The 22,567-nt window shown below is 52.5% G+C and overlaps 2 protein-coding genes across 2 annotated transcripts; both read left to right on the forward strand.

The window, feature by feature from the left end:
• The first annotated feature begins 438 nt into the window (after positions 1-438).
• TGME49_267670 (hypothetical protein) lies at positions 439-7,022 on the forward strand. The gene is made up of 5 exons (XM_002368794.2): positions 439-2,187; positions 2,947-4,208; positions 4,707-4,860; positions 5,094-5,197; positions 5,597-7,022. Exons 1-5 carry the CDS (start codon positions 1,458-1,460, stop codon positions 5,855-5,857), a joined length of 2,511 nt encoding a protein of 836 aa, XP_002368835.1. The 5' UTR covers positions 439-1,457; the 3' UTR covers positions 5,858-7,022.
• A 1,054-nt stretch (positions 7,023-8,076) lies between these two features.
• Positions 8,077-22,454, forward strand: TGME49_267660 (hypothetical protein). The gene is made up of 18 exons (XM_018781478.1): positions 8,077-9,708; positions 10,084-10,182; positions 10,573-10,632; positions 11,047-11,148; positions 11,743-11,997; positions 12,642-12,839; positions 13,182-13,688; positions 14,036-14,998; positions 15,969-16,049; positions 16,255-16,452; positions 17,052-17,134; positions 17,628-17,782; positions 18,367-18,437; positions 18,957-19,056; positions 19,513-19,786; positions 20,543-20,713; positions 21,158-21,308; positions 21,663-22,454. Exons 1-18 carry the CDS (start codon positions 8,884-8,886, stop codon positions 22,041-22,043), a joined length of 4,674 nt encoding a protein of 1,557 aa, XP_018636223.1. The 5' UTR covers positions 8,077-8,883; the 3' UTR covers positions 22,044-22,454.
• Positions 22,455-22,567: the final 113 nt, after the last annotated feature.

Consider the following 22,567-nt stretch of genomic DNA (forward strand, 5'->3'; position numbering starts at 1 on the left):
TGTCCACCGGCATCGAGCCGCTGTTCTACAGCGAGTGTGGGTGGGAGAGTTTCCTTCCTTTCTTCCGGTTCGCCGTCCACAGTTCGGCTTGTTGGGCTGCCGGGTTTCTGTTTTTCCAATCTCTGAGTGGATTTCCCAGAGAATGACTGTGTTGCGGCCGGTGGCAGTAAACCCAGTAGATTAGGGGTTAGTATGGCGGCTGCAATCAAACGACGCAAACTCGAAGGGGTAACTGCTGGCCTGCGCTCGAGAGACAACTGCTGCACCACCCAAACCAAGACCCGCGGGCGAGTCGCGTTGGACAGGCGCTGCGGCGGGAGGGGAATGCGGCGCCTAAGGCTCGGCAGGGCAACTCTCTCGATTTCTCGCCACGCGTGGTTGGTCGCCCCGTTGTCACGGGACAAACGGTTTTGGACAAGGGACACACAGCGTAAAGTTCTTCGGAACCGGAGTTTGGCTCTCCAGACCAGCGGCACCACTTGCAGTTCTTCACTGGAGAACCTTGTCCGTGTGTTGCGTTTGCTTCTCGGCTTCGGTCAATGTACGCGTTGCGTATCTTGTAGACCGGCCGAGAGTTTTACGCTTTGCTGCTGCTTGCGCGAACGGCTGGCAAGTGTGTTTGCAGCCCGTGGAGCAAAAGCGTAAGAGCCGTCCTTCCTGGAATTTTTCCGGCTTTACGCTCGTTTTTGCCGACTGTTCCACACGCAATGCTAGAGGAAAGTTTCAACAAGGGTCTTGTGGACCATCGTGAAACCAGTTGGTCGCTACTGATTCTCAGCTACGTGGGTCCCAAAGTGATGTGCTTGACGGCTGGAACGAAGCACTGTGGACTTTCACTGCTTGTAGCTAGAGACCATGGAGAGCTACAATCTTCTTTAGAACCATACGGCTACTTTCCTTCCTGGACGGACTCTTCTCAGAGGGGTATTTCGCGTTGCGAGCGCTTAGCACCGCGTTCAGGATCTAGATGCTGGCAAACGACTCCCACCGGTGTTATCTTCCCCGACTTTGTCGATTCTCCGCGCCTGCTGCCTTCCAACTGACACTGTTCGCACGATACATCTCAGGACGTCATTGCGTCTTGCGGTGTAGCGCCACAGCGTCTTGCTGGCTCAGAGACCGTCAAAACTGTTCCTCTCCGCAACGGACGGGTACAAGCGCCATTTTCTCGACTCATGCAAACCGCATTTTTGCGGTCTGTGAGTGCAAGGGAGTTGCCTTCGCTTTACCCAGAACAGGTGGCTTGGTTCTTCAGCACGAACCATTCCAATCCCACCGGGCTGGTGGAAGTACGGCGCGCTGGGCACACATGGAGCAAGCGCGGCGGCGCTGGTCCTCCGTGAGCGTGTCAGCCTCCTATTGACCAGCGATTTGCCAGTTGCACCCTTTTCGTTGAGGGCATCTCTGCTAGGTGGTGCGGCTTCGTCTCTCTCTCGTCGCTCTCTCCTCAGGCCTTCATGTGGTTCTCTGCGGTTCCGACTGGAGCTCCTCGCTCTCCAGGCACCTCTCAGGATGCCGGCGAGACGTCGGCCGATCCCGTCGACTGTACCGACCACACAGGAGGGGCAGATGTCTCCCCAGGAAAGGATGGCAAGTTCGCTGAGGCGCCGCCTGCGACCGAAGAGTTGGATGAGAAGCAGACTTTCTGCTCCAAGATCGTCACGAAGACGCTGCGGGCAGATCCCAGTTCGTCGACGTGCACATCGGGGGTCGATCTCGAATCTGAAGATACGATTTTGCAGATCCGCGGGAGAGGGACGGGCTCTTTGTCTTTGACAAAGTTCGACATCTCAGAAACTTCACCTGCCTCCATACTTGGTCCGGAGGCGGCCGCTTCAGCTGGACCTTCCAAGTCGGCGACGCTGCCCTCTCTTGAGAAAACTGACGAAACAGATGCAGACTGTGAAGTGCGACCGGACCTTGTGGCTGGGTCTGTCCTGCTGTCTCGCCCGTCACAGACCCTCTCTGCGCTGCAGAGTCGAAAAGAGGATGAGGAACTGGCGCATCTCCTACGAGACACGCTTCAGCCGAGATCTCTCCGTGTCCTGGTCGTCGGATGCGGAGGCCGTTTGGGCCGTCTTGTCTTCAAAAGACTCCTGCACGTGAATCAGGATTCTCACAGACGCTGGCTCCACGTTACCGGTGTAGCCCGAAATGCATCTGCCCGGGCAGCGCTTATGAAGGAAGGTGAGATGCCTTCATTTCTGCTTATTTTGTGCCACTCGCACCGCGGGGTAGAGTCCTCCAAGGGTGGATTCGCCTGCATGGACTGAACCTCTATATGGCTGCTAGGAACAGCCGTGAATCGCCGAACGGTCCATCTATCGCTTTGACGTTCCATATGCTTCGGGAAGTGAAGCTATTATCTCGTGAACGTAAATCCAAAGGGTCTCTTGTGAATCGATTTGATAGTATGAGAGAAGATGCGTCTCCTAAAACAGATCGGCAGTCGAGTGTATCTGCGTTCCACACTACACCCAGCCGGTTGCTTACCGTAGAGATTGAAATCTTAGAAAGAGACAACATGGCTGCAGGGCTTTCCTCAGTAGCTGCACACCCACCGAGGTGACCAAGATTTTCTTTCTCATCTGCTCGAAAAGCGTCCGTCCGCAAGACTGGGCGGAACTGCGTGCACTTTTTGCGAGGATTCCTGTGTCGGGTACCAAAGGACAGCAGTCCGCCCAACTTCCCAGTTGCTAGACGCTGTAGCTGAACACGAAATTTTGGTCGAGTACGTCTTGCGATCGGTGCACCTTCAACCACACATTTCCGAAAAGAGAACAGAACCACGGCCGTACGTGATCTTTCGTCCTTCAGGTCGCCCTGAAGGAGACTTCCTCTGTGGGCGAGGGGACCCTGCGAGGGCTGTGGCACTTTGGGGTGTTCGTGTTCTCGTCGTTGCACTCGGATTTCGGCTCTGGAGATCCCTGCGCTGCTGTCTGTCAGAGCCACAGCTGTGTCGCTCAGACATCGTCGTCTGCGACATTCGAAATGCGGCGAGCGTCCGGGAAGTTTTCGGTTTGTCCAGGACTTCACACGCGTCGTCGGCTCCGAGCGGCCAGACGCTGTCCCAGAGACAGGCGCTATACCGCCACGCCTGGGTTCGCTACCAGCAGATCCGCGTGCACGCGAAGCGGGCGTTGCTGGCGACTCCGCCTGGCCCTGGGCGGAGAGTTATGGCGGAGCAGTACAAGTCGCGTCTCGAGGAAGTCGAGCGCCGGCTTCTCGTCATTCAGCCTTCCGAGAGTTTCTTTGACGCAGTCGTCATCTGTACCTCGTCGCGGCTGGCCCCGATTCGAGAGGTGCCTTCCGCGGTTTCCTCGTACAATTTTTTCTCGACGGCGACGACAGGTCTGGGGCCGGCGTTCCAGGGTACGGCCGAGTCGGAGAGCTCCCACGGCTGTTGCCCCCCGGGAGACTACTGCGCGAAGCGATCGGAGGGGAGGAGACGCACCCGCCTCTCGCTGTTCCGCCGGTCCACAGAGCTGCATGCGCGCAAGAGTTCTCTGCGTGCGACACCTGAAGCCGCAGGTGCACAGAGAGGCGGCGCGGGCGAGGTGCAGGCGGCTGGTGAGGGCGCGCGGCCGAGTGGACGTCAGGCGACGGGGAAGCCGATTCGGTCCTATTCGTCGGTCGTCAGAACGGAAAATCCGGAGGAAGCCCAAAGTGGCGTGGACAAAATCTCGCGCAGTCTGCATGACATCACCTTGGCGCCGGCCTCCCAGTGCGAGACATCGCCATGCCGTCGCACAGGACTGCTAATCTGGCCTCGAAGGTGGAAGCCGTTTAGTCGAGCAGGCCGCCTCGTTGCGCGTGTCGGTCGCCGCAACAGCGCGCAAAAGGAGAAGCCTAACTCCGACGAACGCACTCGGAAGTTGAAAGTTGAAGCGTCTTCCAATGGCGCGCTTGACCGAGAGAGCGACCGAAAGAAGGAACCGCCCGCAGTCGTCGAAGAGGCAGGCAGCTGCGAGGCACAAACCCCCACGAAAGTGAACAGAGACGGAGAGTCGAGCTGGAAGCCGAGACGCTGCAGCCTAGAAGGTCGAGAAACGGAAGTGGAGGGATCGACAAAGTGCGTCCTCCCCCAGGGCCTTGTCTACGACTACGTTGGCGGGGGGCCTCGAGAAATCGACTGGCTCGGCCAGAAAAACATTGTCGACGCCGCCAGGGAGGGTGCAGCAATGCATGTCGTCCTCTGTAGCATCATGGTACGTCACGCAAGAGGCGGGTCCACGTGTAGAGACCCCCAACTGAAACAGAAGACGGTTCCTCTCCAGAAGGCACAAGCCTTTGTGAGGTCGAGTCAGATTCGTTTCTGAGAGGGGAAGCAACTGCATGGAGAGATGGAACTCTTGCTCGATTTCCCAAATCGGGCAGCAAGGAGGAATTCTCGACAGGAAAATCCGGAAGCGTGAGACAGACTGTCACATGAAGAATGAAACCTTCTAGCGGCTCTAAAAGTGTAGGTGTGGATAGACTGTATGCGCAGACAGACTCGCTGAGGGACTTGGCTACCTCTCGCGCCAAGCTGCCTCGTTCTTCTCCACACAACTCCCTCAAACTCTGAACTGGTTTGGGCCGGGGGGGGCCTCGACCTCGCAGCTTCTGGAGGTGAGGGGCCTCTTTCTTCTGCGGTCTTAACACGAATCCTTTTCTGTTGCTCCTGTGTGGAAGCCACGGTCCGCTTCTTCCATTTCTCTATGCAGGGAGGTACAGACCCTAAGCACCACTTGAACCAGCTGGGGCAACAGAGGAGCAAAATTCGCCGCGGAGAGTCCGGCGGCGACATTCTCTTGTGGAAACGACTGAGTGAACGGTATCTGTTGAAGAGCGGCCTTTCGTACACCGTCGTCCATCCTGGTAAGCTGCATGGAAGATGCGGTGGTCGCTCCGTCAGAGTGCAGAGCGGTCCAACGTATCGCGAACAGAGGGCAGTTTTTACTGGAGCAAGCGGGCCTAAGGTGCCTTCAGAGGTCCCACCAGGTCTCTGTCTGAGGATTTGTTGAGGCAAGTCGGGAAATCTCTAGGCAGGCCAGTCTTTTTTTTTGCAATTTCAAGTGCGTTCGGCCGCGTCTTGCTGGGCGTATGCGCAGGTAGTCTGTCAGATGCTCCCGGCGGATCGGGTCTTGCGGTCGGCATCAACGATTCTCTGGAGTCGATGCCGGCGAAAACTGTTTCTCGAAGCGACGTCGCAAATGTAAGAAAAAAACCGAGACAATATAGTAAAAGAATAATCTCAATGTCACATCAGATAGACAACAACCTGCATGTAGCCAATGTTCCAAACATTGTAGTAGAGAAATGTTTTGTTGTGACCGTACGTGAATGCCGGTCTTAGCGACATCTCCATGTCACTCCAGGTGCCGTGACAAGACGGTAGTGGCTTCGGGAGCCACGCTCGAACAATACAAGACCTGCACACGGACACCCCTCGAAAACCCTCTGGACCTCGTTTTTCTAAATCACGTTTCGATGCTCGGGAATTGGCGCATTGAGGGATGCAGCTCCTGAATATTTCCCATCGCGTGCGTGAATCGGAAAAGCCTCACGCTGTATGTACACTTGGGTTTGGAGTGTGTTGTCTGCGTCTACGCAGGTGCTGGTTCACTCGTTACTGGACCCGTCTTACTTGGACCAGAGCTTTGATGTGTTGAATGCACCGCCAAAGAGTAGATCCACCTGCCAACTTGACACAGAGTCACTGGAGCTGTGGAATCTGATGAATCAGCTGCCAGAGGCCAAGTATGATTACCGAAGCAGCGAGGCAGACCTCCTGCTCACTGCTCATGAACAAGCACAAGAGCGTCGCGCTTCAGTTGAGCAGGTTTTAGCGGACCATGCCACGCGACGACGCTAGAGCGTATGCACAGAAACACTGGAAACAAAGCAGTGGAACGCTTTTGTCTGCAGCAATGCGAGAGCGCCCGCGAGTATCTACCTCACTGAATTAGGCATGTAGTGCTGACCTATAAAGTTTGGCGACGAGCCTAGGTAGGAGAAACGGGAACGTAGTCAAAAGACTCCCCGAGCTCCTCAGTATTTCTAGCTGGCGAGGAGATATGCCCGCGGCGAACAGTCGCAAAGTGTCGTGTAAAAATACGAGCTTTCCGATATCATGTGTTGTCGAAAGATGTGAAGAGTTCGAGCTCCATAAAAAGCGAGCTTTCAGTTGCTCCCCGCATGTCAGGGGGTCGACTTGCTGTTAACCATTCGCCAGCTAATGGGAGAAGGAAAAACAAGGACTAAAGCGTCCCTTATTCTCCAAGATATTGCCCGTTCATGTAAGCGAATTCGTCCTGTTTTATATACGAGCCTTTCTCCCGGTCCCGACGCCAAAGAGCAGAGTCTCATGGAGGAACATTGTAGGGGCGGATATCTATTCAAACTTTTCAACAAGCAGTGCAGCACAGTTTTGGTCAGTCGCCTGCAGGAAGGAACATCAATGTGAAATTAGGGGAAAAACCAAGGAGTCTGAAGTGTAAAGGCTGCTAGCGGACTAGGAACCCTAAAACGGGCAGTCGCGCTTGGTGTCTGTCGCATGGCCATGGACGTTGAGTGAGGGAAAGTCGCCGATTTAAAAGCCCTCTGGATGTGTGTTCATACTTTAAACAGGGGTGCGGCAACTTCGTCTCATACTTGTTTGACTTTGCTGTGTCTAAACGCTTTCGCCCTGGTTCGCTGCGTTTTTGCCGGAGCCCATGTGCTCCCGGACCCGTTACATGTTGGAACTCGACCAAGGACAGTCCAATGTGCTTGTCCAACGTACCGCTTCACGATGCATGGAAACAAATGAGTCTGTACAGCGCAGCCCGTTAGTGGTACAAACCACCTGTGAGCAGCGGCCATCCGCCCATACCGAGGAGAGTTTTTCATCTTGTTGAAGGTCCGGACCAGCCCGTGCCATGACATGGACGAGCTTCTTCGCACGATTTTTGCTTTCCATTCCGAGTACACACCTTTGGTTAGAGGAAGGTCGCACTGCCCAAGAGAAACAACGTGTTGTTTAAGGTCTCTTTCGCGTGCATCTCGGCGGACCTGACGTTAGAGGCAATCGAGGTACTGCAAGCCGCAACACCACCGATGTCATGCTTTGATTGAAACGCCAGCGAGCTTCCTTTCACTGTCCATTCTCTAGCTCTGCCACAGGCACAATCTTGCGATAAGTTCACTCGCATGTGAACTGGGATGAACTTGCTTTGTAGACCACTTATCCGCTTCACACGTGCTGCCCTTCCGGGAGGACGCTCTAGTGAGGCTGCTCAGTAACTGAGATTGGGGGCCTTACGTGCTTGTCTAATGAGATCGAGTTTTTCCTACGCTATTCTTACCAGATCGACATCACATTCACCAAAGAAAAATGTAGTCAGGTCACGCACTGCCTCCTACAGACAGGCTTACAGTCGCGTACGGAGTATGCGGTTCAGCAGGTCCAGTAACCCTGCAGGTGCGATTCCCCCGCTGAAACTCGTGGAAATTATACACACCTAGCTAGACTCTTTGTGCCGAAGAGCTCTATGGCACGCAAAAAAGAATCCCGGTTTTGGCTGCGACAATAAACAGCGTTGTTCTTCCTCTGCTGGAGGTGTGAGATCCGCGTCTGGCAACTCGGCTGCATTGCATCACGGGTGTAGAAGACGGGAGAGGAGGGCTAGGTTTCGCGAGTGAGTCCGCAGATTGCTCTACGTGAAAAACACTAGCCTTCTGTAGTTCGAGATATTGTTTTCTCGTACACAGTTTCGTATGGGGTCGATTTACTCCGCGACTCCGTTGCACTTCGAGCCTTTGGAGTTTTTGTCTGAATCGCAAGAAGAGAAGGTCTCGCTCTGGAGGAAGGCGGGACGTCTAGCTTTTGGAGAGGGCAGCTAATCGCGACGGGACGCTTCTTGCTGTTCCTTTATAGGGACCGGGCGTCCCAGTTTTCTTTCTCGCTTAGTTGAGAAGCAGTTTCTCTGCGTTCTTCACTTGCAGTCGCTTTGAACGAGAGAAAAGTGAAACCCGTGGCTTTTCCGTCCACAGGTCCTTGCTGCGCCAACGCGACCAAGAGACGGGGGAGCTTTCAAAGCTGCTCCGCTTTCCCGAGTCTCGAGTCAGCGTCCTTGCGGTTCCTCTTTTTCTTCCATCGTATTTCGTTTCTTCGATTCTTTCAGGCTGGTTACTGTTTCTGAACATCTGGGCTGGCCTATTTCGTCGCGGTCCTTCTTTGTTCTGAAGTCGGCGGCGCAGCAGATTTTCCCAGGATGCGCTGTCCGGGCTGTTTTGCGCCCCCCGCTGGCGATCCGCTTTTTCCACGAGAACTGCTATCCGAGCTAACTCTTTTCTCTAGTATTTCTGCCCTTGGGATGGAGCCAAATCGTCTCGTGCTTCGCTTTCTCATTTAGCAGAAGGCACTTTTGAAGCGGCTCGCGCTGTCCCAGCTCGCTCCTTGCTCGAAGACTTCAGAACGAGGCACCGAGGGTGTCACGGACGTCTTTGTCCATGTTTTCCGCTGCTTCTCGTCTTCCCACTTTTCCCCACAAGGTAACCTCCAAAGATTTTTCAGCGGCCCGTCGGGCGCCCTCAACAAGCAGGTGCGGCGGCGATATCGCCGCAAGGCATCCCGTTCAGTCCTTTGTCTAGCGAAGCACATTTCGCCCGAGTTTTCCAGCGTCTGCGGCACTGTATGTACAGCAAGCAGTTCCTGTTTTGTGCAGCAGCCTGACCCTCGTCTCGTGTCATGAGTTGTTCCTCTCCGTCCCCTGCGACCGGACTCACCTTTCGTCTTGCCAGTCGGTTTCTCTCTGCTTGTCTGCCGGCCGGCGCGCGCTTGCGCCCCGTCCTCGTCCTTGAAGTGTGCCGCCTTCCGGACTTTCAGCTTTTCCCCGCTGGACCCCGCCCGCGTGCGCCATGAGTGAGGAAGGCGCCCAGCAGCTGTACTGGGACGAAGACGCCCAGAGATACTACAAATACGACGCGGACAAGAACGACTACTACACGGACGATGAGACCCGCGCAGCGGACGAGGCGACCGCGCAAGAAGCCGCCGCAGAAGCGGCAGCTCAAGCAGCGGCAGCAGCCGAGGCGGACGGCGTTCCAGGAAATCCTGCCTCGGCGGCTCCGAGCCGCGTGCCTTCGCGGGCTCTGAGCCCCGCTGTAAGTGGTCGCTGTCAACAGAACACTGTCACAAAGGCCGTGCTGTCTGCGCCTTCCTCGCGGCCTTCGTCAACACCCTCGACTCCGCCGTTACGCGCCTCTTCAGCGGTCGGTTCGCCTCCGCCGGGGGACTGTGCTGAGGGTGTGAAGTCTTCACTGGTCGAGAAGGCTTCGACGGACAATGGCGCAGATGGGGTGAAGGACCAGGCGTCTTCGTCCGGCGATTCTGCGAAGGTGGAGACGAGTCCATTCAGTCCAGCAGGCGCAGCGCAGTCCAATGAAACAATCGCGGGGAAAACTCTCTCCCGCGAGCTGCTGTCTGCGGATGTGCCGACGGCTCACCCAGTGCCCTCAGTGAGTGGCGGATCGGAGAGCGCCTCGAACGGCCCTGCCGACAGTCCCTTGGTCACCACAAAGACTTCCATCTTCCGCAGCGGGACTCTCGCCTCCCGCGACAAGGGTCTGGAAGAACTGTCCGTCGGCGGCGGCCGAGGCGGCGGCGTTGGCGCGGCTGCCGACACCGTGGCGACGGCGCACGACCAAGACTTGAAGAAGGAACTTCTTTCGCTTCAGAAAAAAGTAGGGCCTTCATACACAGGCGACCAGAGAGGGGAAAACAGAGAGACCGCGAAACGGCGCTTCCATGCGGAGCACGTACAGCAAGTTGCAACATTGGTGTAGATCTCCTTGGCCTTTGTTTACCGGAGCCAAGTTCTGGTGTGTAGAAACCGAATTTCAGAGAAGCCGCAGTTCATGACGACCTGCGGGTTCGACACCGAGACGGAGGAGTGCACGCAGCCGTGGATTTCCACATACATGCATATGCATGCATAGGTAGAGGAGAAGGACTCATACTGAGAGGAAAGTGCCTCGGAAAGAGAGGGGAGACACGTGAGAGAAACCGACGTTTTTCAGGTGAACTTCATTTGTGGAGAGCAGAGGTCTGTTTTGCAGCTGGAACTGGCCGAGAAGAGGATCCAGGACCTGACTGTGCAGCTGGTGCATGCTGAGCAGGGCATGACAGATGACGAGCGCATTGCCAACCTCACCCGCGTAGGTCTTTTCACTCTTCAGGGGCGACCGTGTCGGAAGAAGCCGTTCACGCATCTTGTTCTCCGCTCCATCTCCGAGACGCTTCTATGTCTGTAGCGACGTATCTTGCATGCACACCGTTGCATTCAGGTCGTGTGTCCTCGCAGACTTGCCTGCATGTCCGTCGATTGACGCTGCAGATGCGTGCGAGGAAACGAGATGCATGCGTCTCTCCGTGCTGATAGTGAGGCAGAGCTCTTCGTGTGCGTGTGGGTCGAGCTCTTGGTTGCACCCTGCCGATACCGACAAGCATGTTTCTAGGCCCCGTCTCTTTGAAAGAGATGCTTTTATTCGCTGTTTGTTTCCACGGCTCAAGGTCTCCCCGGATGTTCCCTCTGTGGGTCCCCGCAGGACCGTGATGAGCTTTCCTTTCAGCTGAAGCGGCAGGAGGAGGAGATCGCTGAACTCGAGGTACGCATACCTCCTTGACCTTGGCAGTTGGGATGGCAAACGCTGCCACAGAAAGGCGACCTCGTTCTTTAGGGAGAGCAGGCGAAGTCGCGCCTCCGGGCTCCTGCGGACGTTTCGTCTGTGCCTTTTGCCTTCTACCGACTTGAATGGCCGAGAGCAGGAGAGCCAATGCAGAGGGCGAAAGTGTTTTCTGCGCAAATATTTCGGGGAAGAGAGCAGTTGGGCGCCCTTTTGCTTTTGTTTCTGGGGTGGGAACATGCGGAGCGCACTGGAAGGCAGCGACAAGGAGCGCGAAAAAAACAAACAGCAACTCGCTTTCGCTCACGCATCATTTTCATGTAGAAGGCGAGGGAGGAAACCTGACTTCGGTTTTCTCAGCTCACCCCAGCTTTCTGTCTCGTCTTTCGTTTGCAGGAGGGACTGGAGGCTGCAGCTGTGGAGAAGGAAGGCGCTCTTCTGCAGGCTGAGAAGAACAAGGAGCTGGCAGCGGACATCAAACTTCAGTACGAAAATTTGGTGAGTGACGTTCCATAGAAGCGAGGGAAACGGATGGCCATTCGGGCGCAGGGCTACAGCGGTTCTACACATTTGGAGTCTCGTGACCCTCTCTCTGCGACGCAGAAAACCAAAGGGTGCTGCTGCTGTCACCCACCCAGATCAACAAGACTGCAAACACGCACGCTCTGCATGCTGTAAATAGTGCTCTAAATTTGAGGGGTGGCTGCCGACTCTCTCTATTTCTGTCTATATCTATCCATCTGCTTCTATCTATATCTTCACCTATCCATAAAGATATGTCTCTCTCTCTATAACGGTGTACATGCACATGCACTGTTAAGTTCAGCCCGTCTGATGACATCTACGTGGGCGTCAAGTCTTTGCGAAGAAGGTTTCACAGTGCGCTTGATTCGGCTTTTGTCTTTGTCCACCTCCCGCGTGATTTGATCTCTCGACTCTCTTCCTTTCCGCGTTGTGATGGAGCATCGCTCTCGCGGTCTCGCTCAGCACGGCTGTCTGTGGACTTCAGCCCTCTGCATGCCCCGGAGTTTCCGCCTGCCTCTCCCAGTGGCGCGTGTGTCTTTGCCTCTCTGCTCGCCGCTATGTGCGCAGTTAGTCGATAAAGATTTGGAGTTGGCGGCCCTGAGGGAAGAGATGGCGCAGCAGCAGCTGCAGCTCCGCGACTCGCAGCGGCAGCAGCTGGACAACCAGCAACTGCGGGAACGCGTATTCCACTACGACAAAACGTTTGTTCAGCTCAAGCAGTTGCTGCTGGAAGTGTCGATGCAAAAGACGGCGAAGGAAGAAGAGGTCAACGCGCTTCTCGAGTTCCAGAGAGAAGCCAGTGAGCGCATCGACGAACTCGAGGTAGGGGAAGCGGGAAGTCGCAAAGTCGAAGGAAGAAGAGAGAACGCCTCAACGGCAGACCACCAGCGTAGAGAGGAAGCGCGTCGCGACCGTGGGACCGCAAAAGAAAGCCGTTTCTTGGGAGAGAGACACCAGGGAGCTAAGCAACGAGGCACTGGAATACGGACTCGGATGCGTAGAGAACCGCGCGTTTACGCTCAAGGCGATTCCGGCCCATCGTGGCTCTCGAATATACCACAGACACAGTGCCGCACTGCTTCCTTGCATGCATGAGGGAATCGATCTATCTGCTTGGATCTATCTATGTATATGTCTACTTGAATCTCTCTGTCTACCTGGATATATCTATCTCTCTTTTTTTATCTGTAGAGATCCATGCATACACCACTGTGCGTGACTATGTTTCTGTCCGTTGACTCGGTAGACCTTTCGATGTGTTTCGCTTCTCCGTGTTTCTTTCGTTTCCTTGGTGCCTTTCCCTCGCTAGTTCGTGTGGCATTTCGCCCGATATCAACATGTTTTGCACGGTGTGAAAAGCAGTGCACTCCAGATTCCCTGGTTCTTGTTAGCATTTGCGTTGTCAGCAGTCTCTGAGACGTCAATAGCGACCCAGCCTGTTTGCATGATATCCGACTTGCTTGCAGAACGGGGCGGCCGACGATGCGCAGCTGCTGCAGATTTGCGAGGAGCAACAAGTGAAGCAAATGGAGTTGATCGACATTCAGCAGCAGCAACTACAGAGCTTGGTTTCGCACCTGCAAGAAGCGAATGGTCAGCGCATGACGTATCAGCAAGCGTTCGACCGCCTCTCACGAGTCTTCAAAGACAAGGAAGCCAAGAATGTAAGTCCGTCTTCCATGCTTTTTTGCAAGTCCAACACACCTCTCTACTCATATGTGTTCATTCATACAGACAAGCATGCATAGTTGTATATATATATATGTATATGGGGATGTAGGTTTTGTGAGATGCGTGCGTCTGGCCGTCTCCTTCATCTGTACTTTGCGTGACTTACAGTGGCAAGTTGGAGATTTGTGCCGGATTACAGCGCGTACGTTTCGCCGTCATTCGGGGTGCGCATGTCCTTTATATTGTCCAATTTTTTGCTAAACTCTGCGGCTGCGCATCTCCGGCGCTCGCGGCCTGAGCTCTGCGCCTCAGTGCGTTTTCTTTTCTCTCTTCAGCGCGCCGCGATCGACGCGTTGCAGAGCGAGAATGAGACTTTGCGGATGAAGACAGAACATCTTCAGGGGCTGACGGTGCCGCGGTGGCAGCGAGTCTATAGCCTGAAGCACCGGCAACGCGGAGAAAGGAAGAGAAGCCAGGGGGTCGAGACTCGGGAAGTTGGAGACGACAAGGAGCAATTCGAGAAGGAAGAGGAGGAGCGCGACGTGGGCAGAGTGGCGACTGTCGCTGAAGAGGCTCAGGAGGACGAGCTGGAGTCCCTGCAGATTCAGGTTGCTTCCTTGAGTCTCCAGAACTCCCAGAAAGTTGTCTGGCTCGGCTGCCGAGATGAGAAACTCCGACTCCTGCGGATGGCGCTTCCGGAGGAATACACGAAACAGATTGAACGAACGACAGAGGGTGTCCTGGCGCTGCATGCGAGCGCCTTCCATTGCTTCCTCTACTTGAACCACATCAACGCAGTGTACATCCACCCTCTCTTCACAGACGCAGCCGACAACCCCAGGGTAGGACGAAGAGCCGTGGGGAAGGTATGGGGGGGAGGGCCTTCCCTATCAGAGCCTTCCCCGGACTGCTGGGCAGTCGCCTTGCCTTCCCCTCCGACAGGAGTCAAGAATACGACGGAAAGATTCGAGGGGAGCCAGGAAGGAAGAGCGAAAAGTCGGCAGGGAGGAAGGACGACAGAAGATGTGATGGGGGAAGGGTGTCTCACGCGTATTTGGGCTCGGCAGAGTGGTTTTTCGCGGAAGAAGAAAGAAAGGCAGAAAGGGAATTGGACCCAACCTGGAGCCTGTGCAAAGACACTGTGAATGCACCGCATTTCGTGTGGCGTCTCCTCCTTTCTTTGCTTCAGACCGCTATCAAGGAACAAGGATTCATTCGGTGGCTCGTCTCAAGCGTCGTCAGCGTCTCCCGCCTCGCACGAGCTCTCACCCTGCTCCTCTATCACCTCCGTACTTCATCTGCTTCTGTTTCCTCGGCTTCTTCTTTGATGGAGCAGTTGGTGAGCCCCGAGGGTGCGGCGTGTGCGCTGGTCTTTTCTGCGCTGCGGCAGACGACGAAGTTGCTGGCGAGTGCGAGTGCATGCACATTGTCGTCTTCGTTTTCGCTGGACGGAGTGGAGGAGACGACTCAGAGTTTGTCAGCCTTCCTTCCGCCGCTGTGCACCGCGCTGCTGTTCGAAAACGAGATGAGCGGCGCGGCGTTCCGCAGCGTCTCCGACCAAGCGCCGTCGGGAGCGACCTCCTCCGCGTCCTCGGCCTCCGCTGCCCGCGCGCCGCTTCTGTCGCTGCTGCCTCTCGTAACCACAATTCTGCACTCTGCTCGCGCCCTGGCGCTCCTCGGCGTCGCTGCGACATGCGTGGTGGAAGTCGACGCGCTCCAGGACGGAGGTAGAGGAGTCTCTGCGACGAACAGGAACGCTGCGGTGGACGCGCGACGCAAGTGGGGTGAGTTGCTGGTCGTCGTTTCGTCGGCTCTCACAGCGCTGCCGCCGCCTCTCCCTGCTGTTCAGGAGGGCGTTCAGGGGATGGCTTTGTCGACAAGCGCCAGCGAAGGCGAGAGAAACGGGGATACACTGAGTATTTCACCCGCCCACGAACGCAGGCAAACGCACGCGGAGTTCGAAGAAGCCAAGGACTTCGGGGCCTGGCTCCTCACTTCGGTGAGGCTCCGGAACGTCACCAGAGAAGGCGACGCAGAAAAGCGAGAAGGAATGGAAGGCGAGGGAGAAGGAGAGAAAGGCGAAGAGAAGGAAGGGGAGATGCGCAAGGATGGCGGCGGTGGAGGGGCGTTCGGTCTCGAGGACGTCTATCAGGTAAGGGTGGAGACACATCAGATTCGAGAGTCTGCAAGCGGCTCCAGCTCACGCGACGGGAACGTTTTGGAGAGGCGTAGCTTTGCAAGCATAAACAGGCGGACAGTGCATTTTTTCTCCCCCACCTAGAGTGTGGATGTCGAACTCGATTGTTCCACGCGTTGGTCTCGACTTCGCCAACTTCAGGAGGCGGGACCCCAAAGTAGCGTGCTGGAGTGTACATTCTCGCGAGTTGACGTTTCTACAAATGTGAATTGAGTCTTCGAAGTTCAGGCTCGCATTGAAACGCAGCAAGGATTTTGAGTCCGTCTTGGGGTAACCTTCTGAAGTGTCTGCGCCTATGCATGTCGAGTCCGTCCGTACAAGCGGACAACAGTAGACTTGAACTCGGAAGGAGAGAACGCGTCTGTGCAACGACTCCTGGTCGCTGCGGAGGTGGTGACTCCGTGCTAGCGAGGAGCCGACGTTTTTGGGGTGCAAAACTAGAATCGTGTGAGTCAGGGGAAAGAAGCCTGTTCTACACACAGAGGGCGCCTTTCCGTGGATCTGAGTTTTCTCGCTCGCGTCCAAAAACTTTCTACAGATCTGACAACCAAAGACAAAGCGTTTCTGTCCGAAAAGGCAGAAGCTGCGTCGTGCGGCTCTTCGGAGAGGAGATTCGTTTCAAACCTAAGGGTCGAATGGCCGTTTAACAAGGAAGAAAGTGCTGTCGCGCCTGTAGAGGTGTCTTCGCATGCAGGAGCGCTCTTGTGTCTTAGGGGAAGGCTTCTTGTAGTTCAAGACATCCGAGATACGTTGAAGCTCCTGCATAGCATGTCCATCTGTCTGTCGTCTTTGTGCATGGAACTCGGCAGATCTCAAAAAGCGTTTTTCTGCTGTGCAGTCGCCGCGCAACGGCGCACACGCATGCGACTAAAGCTTGACTCTTAATTGAGGGATTTCCAGGAACTTGATTCCTTCTGTGATCCAGGCTCTCGGTCGCGTTGTGTCTCTCCTGGCGGATGCACCTGAACTGCGAGAGGCACGATTTCTTCCGGATAAAAGCTACGAGGTGAGCAAGTCGAAGTGCGTTTCAGCTTCGTTCTCCTCTTTCTCCTCCTTCTTCGTCTTTCCTCCTCCTGCTTCTGCGCCTTCCCTCGCTTCTTCTTCCTGTCTCCGTTTCTAACCATGTGCTTGGTCAACCCAGCTGATGGTGGTTCACTTCCGTCGTGCTTTTGTCCTTTTCTGTGTCTTTCGCTCGGCCTCTTTTCCTCTAGACACTCATGGCGTTCGCTGCGAGGTTCGATCCGACGGAGAACACAATGCCCACACTCTCCACCGACATGCCTGGGCGCCGCGTCTGGGATCTTCCCGCTGAGAGCGTGCAGACGCGCCTCGCAGAGTCCGAGAAACTCGAAAAGAAACTGAAGGACACCGAAGAAGAGAAAGAGAAACTGCGGTCGGAACTCGAAGAGGTATGCGCCTCACAAAAAGTATCTCCACATCCACAACCCGACCTCTCTTCTCTCTCCATATATATCTCTATATACATATATACATATGTATATGCATATATATATATATATATATATGTATTTGTAAAAACTTTCTGTCGCATGGATATCTGTATATGGGTCCTTCCGTATATACCTGTGCGAAGACAGGGCCATATATATATATATATATATATATATATACGTACATGTTCACCCACGTACCTGCGTACAGGCACACACATATACGCACCAAAAATGATTCAACAGGGTCTCGTTCTTCTGTGGTGAACGGTGCTTTTTTTTCTCGGCGAAGAAGGAGCAGCCATTTCTTCCTGTGTCGTTAGAGGTCGTTTCTCTCGAAAACCACCCGGAAGAAAGTCCCCCGGTGTTTTTTATCCACCTCACTTGCGCCATTGGCTTCGCGACTCAAAGTCCCTGCGTCGCGCGTTTTCGTGCGTTGAGATGCATTTCTTAGTGTCTGTACACCACACTCCGTTGCGTCAAGACCGGTTTCTTCTCCAAGTGTGTCGGTGTTTCCACCTTCTGAGGATTCGCTTCGAGCTCTCGTTTCTCTTCAGCATGAAAGAGCCATTGCCGAGAAAAAGGAGGCAGCGGCCAAGTGGGAAAGCCTCTACAGCAGCGCCAGACCCAAGGCCGAGAGGTTCGTTGCCGCGTCCGAAAGAAAAAGTCTTCTGCGCGAAGTCAAGGAGTGGCGACGTCCGTCACAGAGCGCGTGCCTCCAAACAAATAACGGCGATGTCCATAGATGTAACACCCTGTGCCAGTCTCATGCGTACATCTCTCTTTATCGTCACGTCGAACTCTGCTAGAGTCTTTGTCCTTTGGCATACATCCACAAAAGTGTGTGTGTATGTTCATTTGTGCGCTTGTGCGCATGCTTGCCTGAATTTTCGTCTGTATATACATATAAATACATATATATATATATAAAACTCTATACCTATATAACTGTATATATATATATATATATAAACATGTATATATATGTAAACATGTATGTATATGTATATATCTGTACGTATGTGCATTTACATATCTGCTGGAATGTGTGCTAGCTTGCATCTCTGTGCAGATGATGCGTCTGTGTATCTGAGGAAGCGTTTCCCTTTCTGGGAGTTTGGGTTTCTCTTCAGTTACGACCAAGTGGAGGCGCAGCTGCAGAGAGTTTTGCAGGAGAAGAGCACCTACCTCCACATGTTGGATGCGACGCGAAGAAAAGTGGAATTAACCAGCACAGAAGCTCATCAACTACGACACGACAAACGCGAACTGAGCGTCCATGTCCAAGGTCAGTCTGCTTTTCCTACACCGACAATTCTCATATCTGTCTACATGTCTATCTCTCTGGATCTCTCTGTCTAGAGCTACACATCCAGATCTACCGATTTATCTAGACATGTTGATCTCTGTCTGCATCTGTCTACATCTATATATCTCTATCGACAACTATAGAGAGCCGCCTATCGAGATCTATATCTCGATTTATCTTCGCTGTCAACGTACACATCTGCGTATGTGTGTAGGTGACTTGTGACTGCAAAGATTCGAAAAGAGACAGCCATGTACAATAGGTGTAGCGATGTATATACTTGCATGTCCATGCGAAGACATGTTTCTACTTTTCTGTACGCGTTTTTAGAAGCTTGTTATTCGTAGAAGAGCTTGAGGAAGAACAGTCGTGACAAGTAGGCTCTCACAGAGCGCCCACACACACATACACACAAGTAGATAGCGATAAGTCAGACGGAAGTGTGCCTGTGTGAGGCCCATAGTAACCGGAGAGAGAACGAAGAGGATGTTTGGAGAGGCGGCTTCGAAACGCTTGCTTTCTTGTTTTCCAGAAGTACCTTTTGAGTTCCGTTGCTTTTTCAGATTTGACAAGACGATTGGAGGCGTTGAAGAAAATTTCGATCTCTGCTACGTCAGGAGGAGACGTGGAGCAGGTGAGGCGAAGTGACTGGTTTATTCTTTGTCTCTTTTCATTCTTTTCGTCTGCGTTTCCCCAGCCATCTTTTTTCGCGTATCCTCTCTACCTCACAGGCCGTCGGCTTGCGATACAGTGTTCTCCGTTCGACTGAATCTTGTCGCTCTTCTGCTCGGTTTTCCAACTCTCTAACCTATAGACACCTCTCATCCCCTTTCTACATCTGTATATGTGTATATGCATGTCGAAGTGAAATCTATAAATACATATATAGACATGTATGTGTAAGTAGATGCATACACATACATAGATATACATATGTACATACACGTATGTATATATACATATATATATATATATATATATATATATATATATCTATGTATATCTATGTATATGCATCTGAAGACAGATGTAGATATTTTTAGATATCTGTTTAGGTAGAAAGGAGGCCATGAATTTTGCCGCATGCGTTTAAGTAGACTGGGGTTCGCGGTTTTGGAATGCTTGCCGCCTCCAAATCGGTTCCTTTGCGCAGATCCAAATCATGAGAAATATTATCCGGAAGCAGGAATTGGAGCTCATGGATGTTCGCCTCGCCACTGCATGCAAGCAAGTCGCTAAGCAAGAACAGGATAGTAAGCTTTCGGAGAGAAAGGGATTTGTTTCTTCTAGGCATATGGCTCTTTACTCGTGTTGAGAGCTTTGCACTGAGGCCTACCACTCTCTCCGAATGGTCTTCCACTGGAAATATGGAGAAAAATCGCAACTTCCCAACGCCTCTTTCGCATTTTCACACACCCACACGCACATATACACATAGACGTACATAAACATATGCACATGTACATGTATATATATATATACATGTACATGTACATATTTGTACATATGTAGATATGCATATATATATATATATACATATATATATATATATACATATATATATATATATATACGTACAGGCACTTATGTGAATAGAGAGATCGATACAGATCTGTACACGTACGCACACTATTGTATGTGTGTGTGTGTTTGACACCCATGTTTTTGTTTATTTTCGCATGTTTCGCCTCATTTCCTTTGTTTTTCAGTTTTGGATGCCTTGCGCGAGCTGGGTCGCCCAGAGCTTGCTCGTCAGGCTTCGGTTTTCTCCCGCGTTTCGACTCTCACGCATGATCTCCGCAGAGACTTCGACTCTCTCGCTTCCTCGCCGGGTGTTCACCCTTCCAAGTTAGGCGTGTCTCTCCCCAATTCTGTCCAAAAACTCTTCAACAACGAAACGCTGAAGACGCAGATGGAAGAGGCAGAGCAAGATGCCCTCGACATAGGACCCGACGCGGGTGTTCAACTCCTCGACGAATACAGGTCAAAATGCTTACGAGATCTCTTCACCCACAAACACACATATATATACGTAATCTGTTTGTATTATAGTATATGTAAATGTAGCTTTGTCTTTGCACGACTGTGTTGTAAACGGCTTCATATATAAGTTTGGATGCTTCTTTACGTGTACACGTTGAAATGAGTATATGCCTGGCTGCAGGCTACTGTAAAGATGGACATGTTTTATTTGCATTTTCCATACGTTTTAGGGGTCTATATAGATGCACATACATCCCTCTAATTGCATAAATAAATATATATATATATATATATATAGTCCTAATACATGCATGTATATGCGGCCTCAATGCTTTTATGTTTGTGTTTCTGTACATATGTGGAATCGTTTGTGAAGGGAAACGCAGCTCCGGAACCGCAGATATTCCCTCTCCTCCGTTACGCGCACACCCCCTCATCTGCTCATACTTATGTACACAGGCGTCTCTCTATACACAGCTCTCCTGTTGTACCCCCGTGCATACATTCATTCGTACATACATGCGTTCATACATGGGTGCCGATATTCGTATGTATATTTCTACACATAACTGTCACATATATATATATATATATACATAGATATATACGTAAATGTATATATGTATATATAAATGTATGTGTATCTCAGTTGTATGCATATAGGTAAGTGTACTTTTGTATATACGTGTGAACGTGTATGGATGCTTTGGCTTCGAGTGGAGAGTTTTTTTTTACTTCTGTGTTTGTGCTTTTTAGGCGTTTGCAGAGCGCGGTGTTGTTGCATGCTTTTCAAGTTCCTGTCTGGAATCCGAGCGCCCCGCCGGAAGAGAATCGCACGAAGCTAAAACGATACCGCAACGAGCACGACGCTCTGCAGCTTCAGATGTTGTCTCTGGCCAGACGAGTTGATCGGCTCTTCTCTCGACTGTAGGTGTCTTTCGTTTTTTTCGCGTCTGCTTTGAAACGTTATTTTCGGGTGCGCCGATCTCCCTCTCGCTCAAAGGACAGCGAGCAGCGGCGAAAACGAGGGAGCGTGCTCTCTCCACTCTGCTCTGTCAAACGAGGTCTCTCTCTTTCTCAACTCAAATCCCAGTGCTCACTCTGTTCAGCAGAGACTCGACATCCGCTCTCCCTTGTCTCTTCTTCTGTCGCTGCCTCCACTTCTTACTCTCTCTTTGCCCACCATCTGTGGAATTCACCTCCTTTTCTCACATGCACGCTCGCATGCATGTGCACAAGAGTGCCTAATGCTTATACTCGATGCAAACATATATACAGTGTATTTTTATTTGCATAGATGTGTATTTATTTATAAATGTGCGTGGGAGTGAGGAGAATGCGTTGTTTGAGACACGGCTTCGTTTTTTTCAGAGGAGGAGGACTTAACGGCGGCTTCGGCGAGCATGCAGACCTCAGTTCTTCTCGGTACATTCGACGCTTCACAGCTCTGGCCAACGCAGTTTCGCCTGCCTCCTGTGTGGCTCCGGAAATGTTTTCAGTGCTCTCTTCGCATGCACACTCGGTGAGTCGCAGGCGGCTGTCGCTGCTGTTGTCTACGGATGCATGCGGTTGCATGGCGATTTCCCCTCGGCGGAAAAAAGGTCGCTGGAGAGCGCAGATCGATAGAGCGCTTGCGGCGTGTGTCTCTCCCCCGTTTGGAACGTGTCTTTCTCAATCTGCTCAAGTGAATCAAAATTGTCTTTCCTCGACTTCAGGTTTCTACCTGTTTAGGCATATGCAGAAGTAAATGTTTCTACACAGTAACCTATTTCTAGCTGCACAGTCGTCTCTCTACCAATATATATATATATATATATATATATCCGTTAACGCTCGTGACTGCCTTTGTCTCCCGTGCTTCGACTTACATCCATAGGCTGCGACTTCCACGGCGAAGAAGGAGAAGGGAGCGAAAGGTGGAGGAAAAGAGACAGAAGAGGACAGAGCAAGCGACGGGAATGCGGGAGAGCGCACCCTCGAGGCAATCCGAGCTGTTTCTTCTCTCGCGTTGACGAAGGCGCCAGTCATGCGTTTGACGTTGCCGGGGGGGCCTCACTGGCAAAGTGCATGCGGCGCGCGTTCAACTTTGTCTGCAACGACAGGCGAGGACGCTGCTCAAGTTGAAAACGAAGACGAACAGAAGAAGGCTGCGAGGGTGGCCAAGGCGAAGAGAGAGTCTCAATCAAACTTGGTGCAAAAACTTGTCGTCACGGAGGAACAGCTCACAACTCTCTACAAAAAAATTGCTGGGTTTTAACAAATCTAAGTGGAAAAGCGAAGGAAAGACACGCGAGAAAGAGAGAAGGGAAGGGCAAAGGAAAGAGAAGGAGCGAAGAAGGAGAAAGAAAAGGACGCAGGAAGAGAAAAAAAGCCAGCGAGTCAGAATGAAAGGTATGCGACACAGGAAAAGGTTGACGCAGGTGGCGAGTCGGAGTCTGCGGCAAGTTTGTTGTTATCAAAAGCTTCTCCGCCCATGTCTGTCGAGAGACACCCGAAGACGTTTCAAGACAACTGGGGAGCATCGACTTCTTTGCGGAGACTCTCCGCGAGCTGAACAGGCTTTTTTCTTGCTCGTTTCTTGTCTTTCAAAAACCACCTGCGGGGGGTGCAGCTGGCCACCGAAATGTGAACCATTCCGCACGCAGTGCCCTTCAAACGCCGCCCCGCAGACACACACATATTCTTATACTCACTCTTATACATATACATACATATATATATATATATATATATGCATGTAAACACATGCCCGTGTATGCATACATACATATATATATATAT

The sequence above is a fragment of the Toxoplasma gondii genome, chromosome IX (assembly GCF_000006565.2).
Source record: "Toxoplasma gondii ME49 chromosome IX, whole genome shotgun sequence".
NCBI lineage: Eukaryota > Apicomplexa > Conoidasida > Eucoccidiorida > Sarcocystidae > Toxoplasma > Toxoplasma gondii.

Coding starts and splice junctions, on each gene's coding strand:
- TGME49_267670 (XM_002368794.2), top strand. CDS start 1,458: ATGTGGTTCTCTGCGGTTCCGACTGGAGCTCCTCGCTCTCCAGGCACC. Junction 2,188..2,946: donor GGCAGCGCTTATGAAGGAAG/GTGAGATGCCTT, acceptor GCTGTCTGTCAG/AGCCACAGCTGTGTCGCTCA. Junction 4,209..4,706: donor TCGTCCTCTGTAGCATCATG/GTACGTCACGCA, acceptor TTCTCTATGCAG/GGAGGTACAGACCCTAAGCA.
- TGME49_267660 (XM_018781478.1), top strand. CDS start 8,884: ATGAGTGAGGAAGGCGCCCAGCAGCTGTACTGGGACGAAGACGCCCAG. Junction 11,998..12,641: donor AGCGCATCGACGAACTCGAG/GTAGGGGAAGCG, acceptor ACTTGCTTGCAG/AACGGGGCGGCCGACGATGC. Junction 21,309..21,662: donor TCTCTTCGCATGCACACTCG/GTGAGTCGCAGG, acceptor TTACATCCATAG/GCTGCGACTTCCACGGCGAA.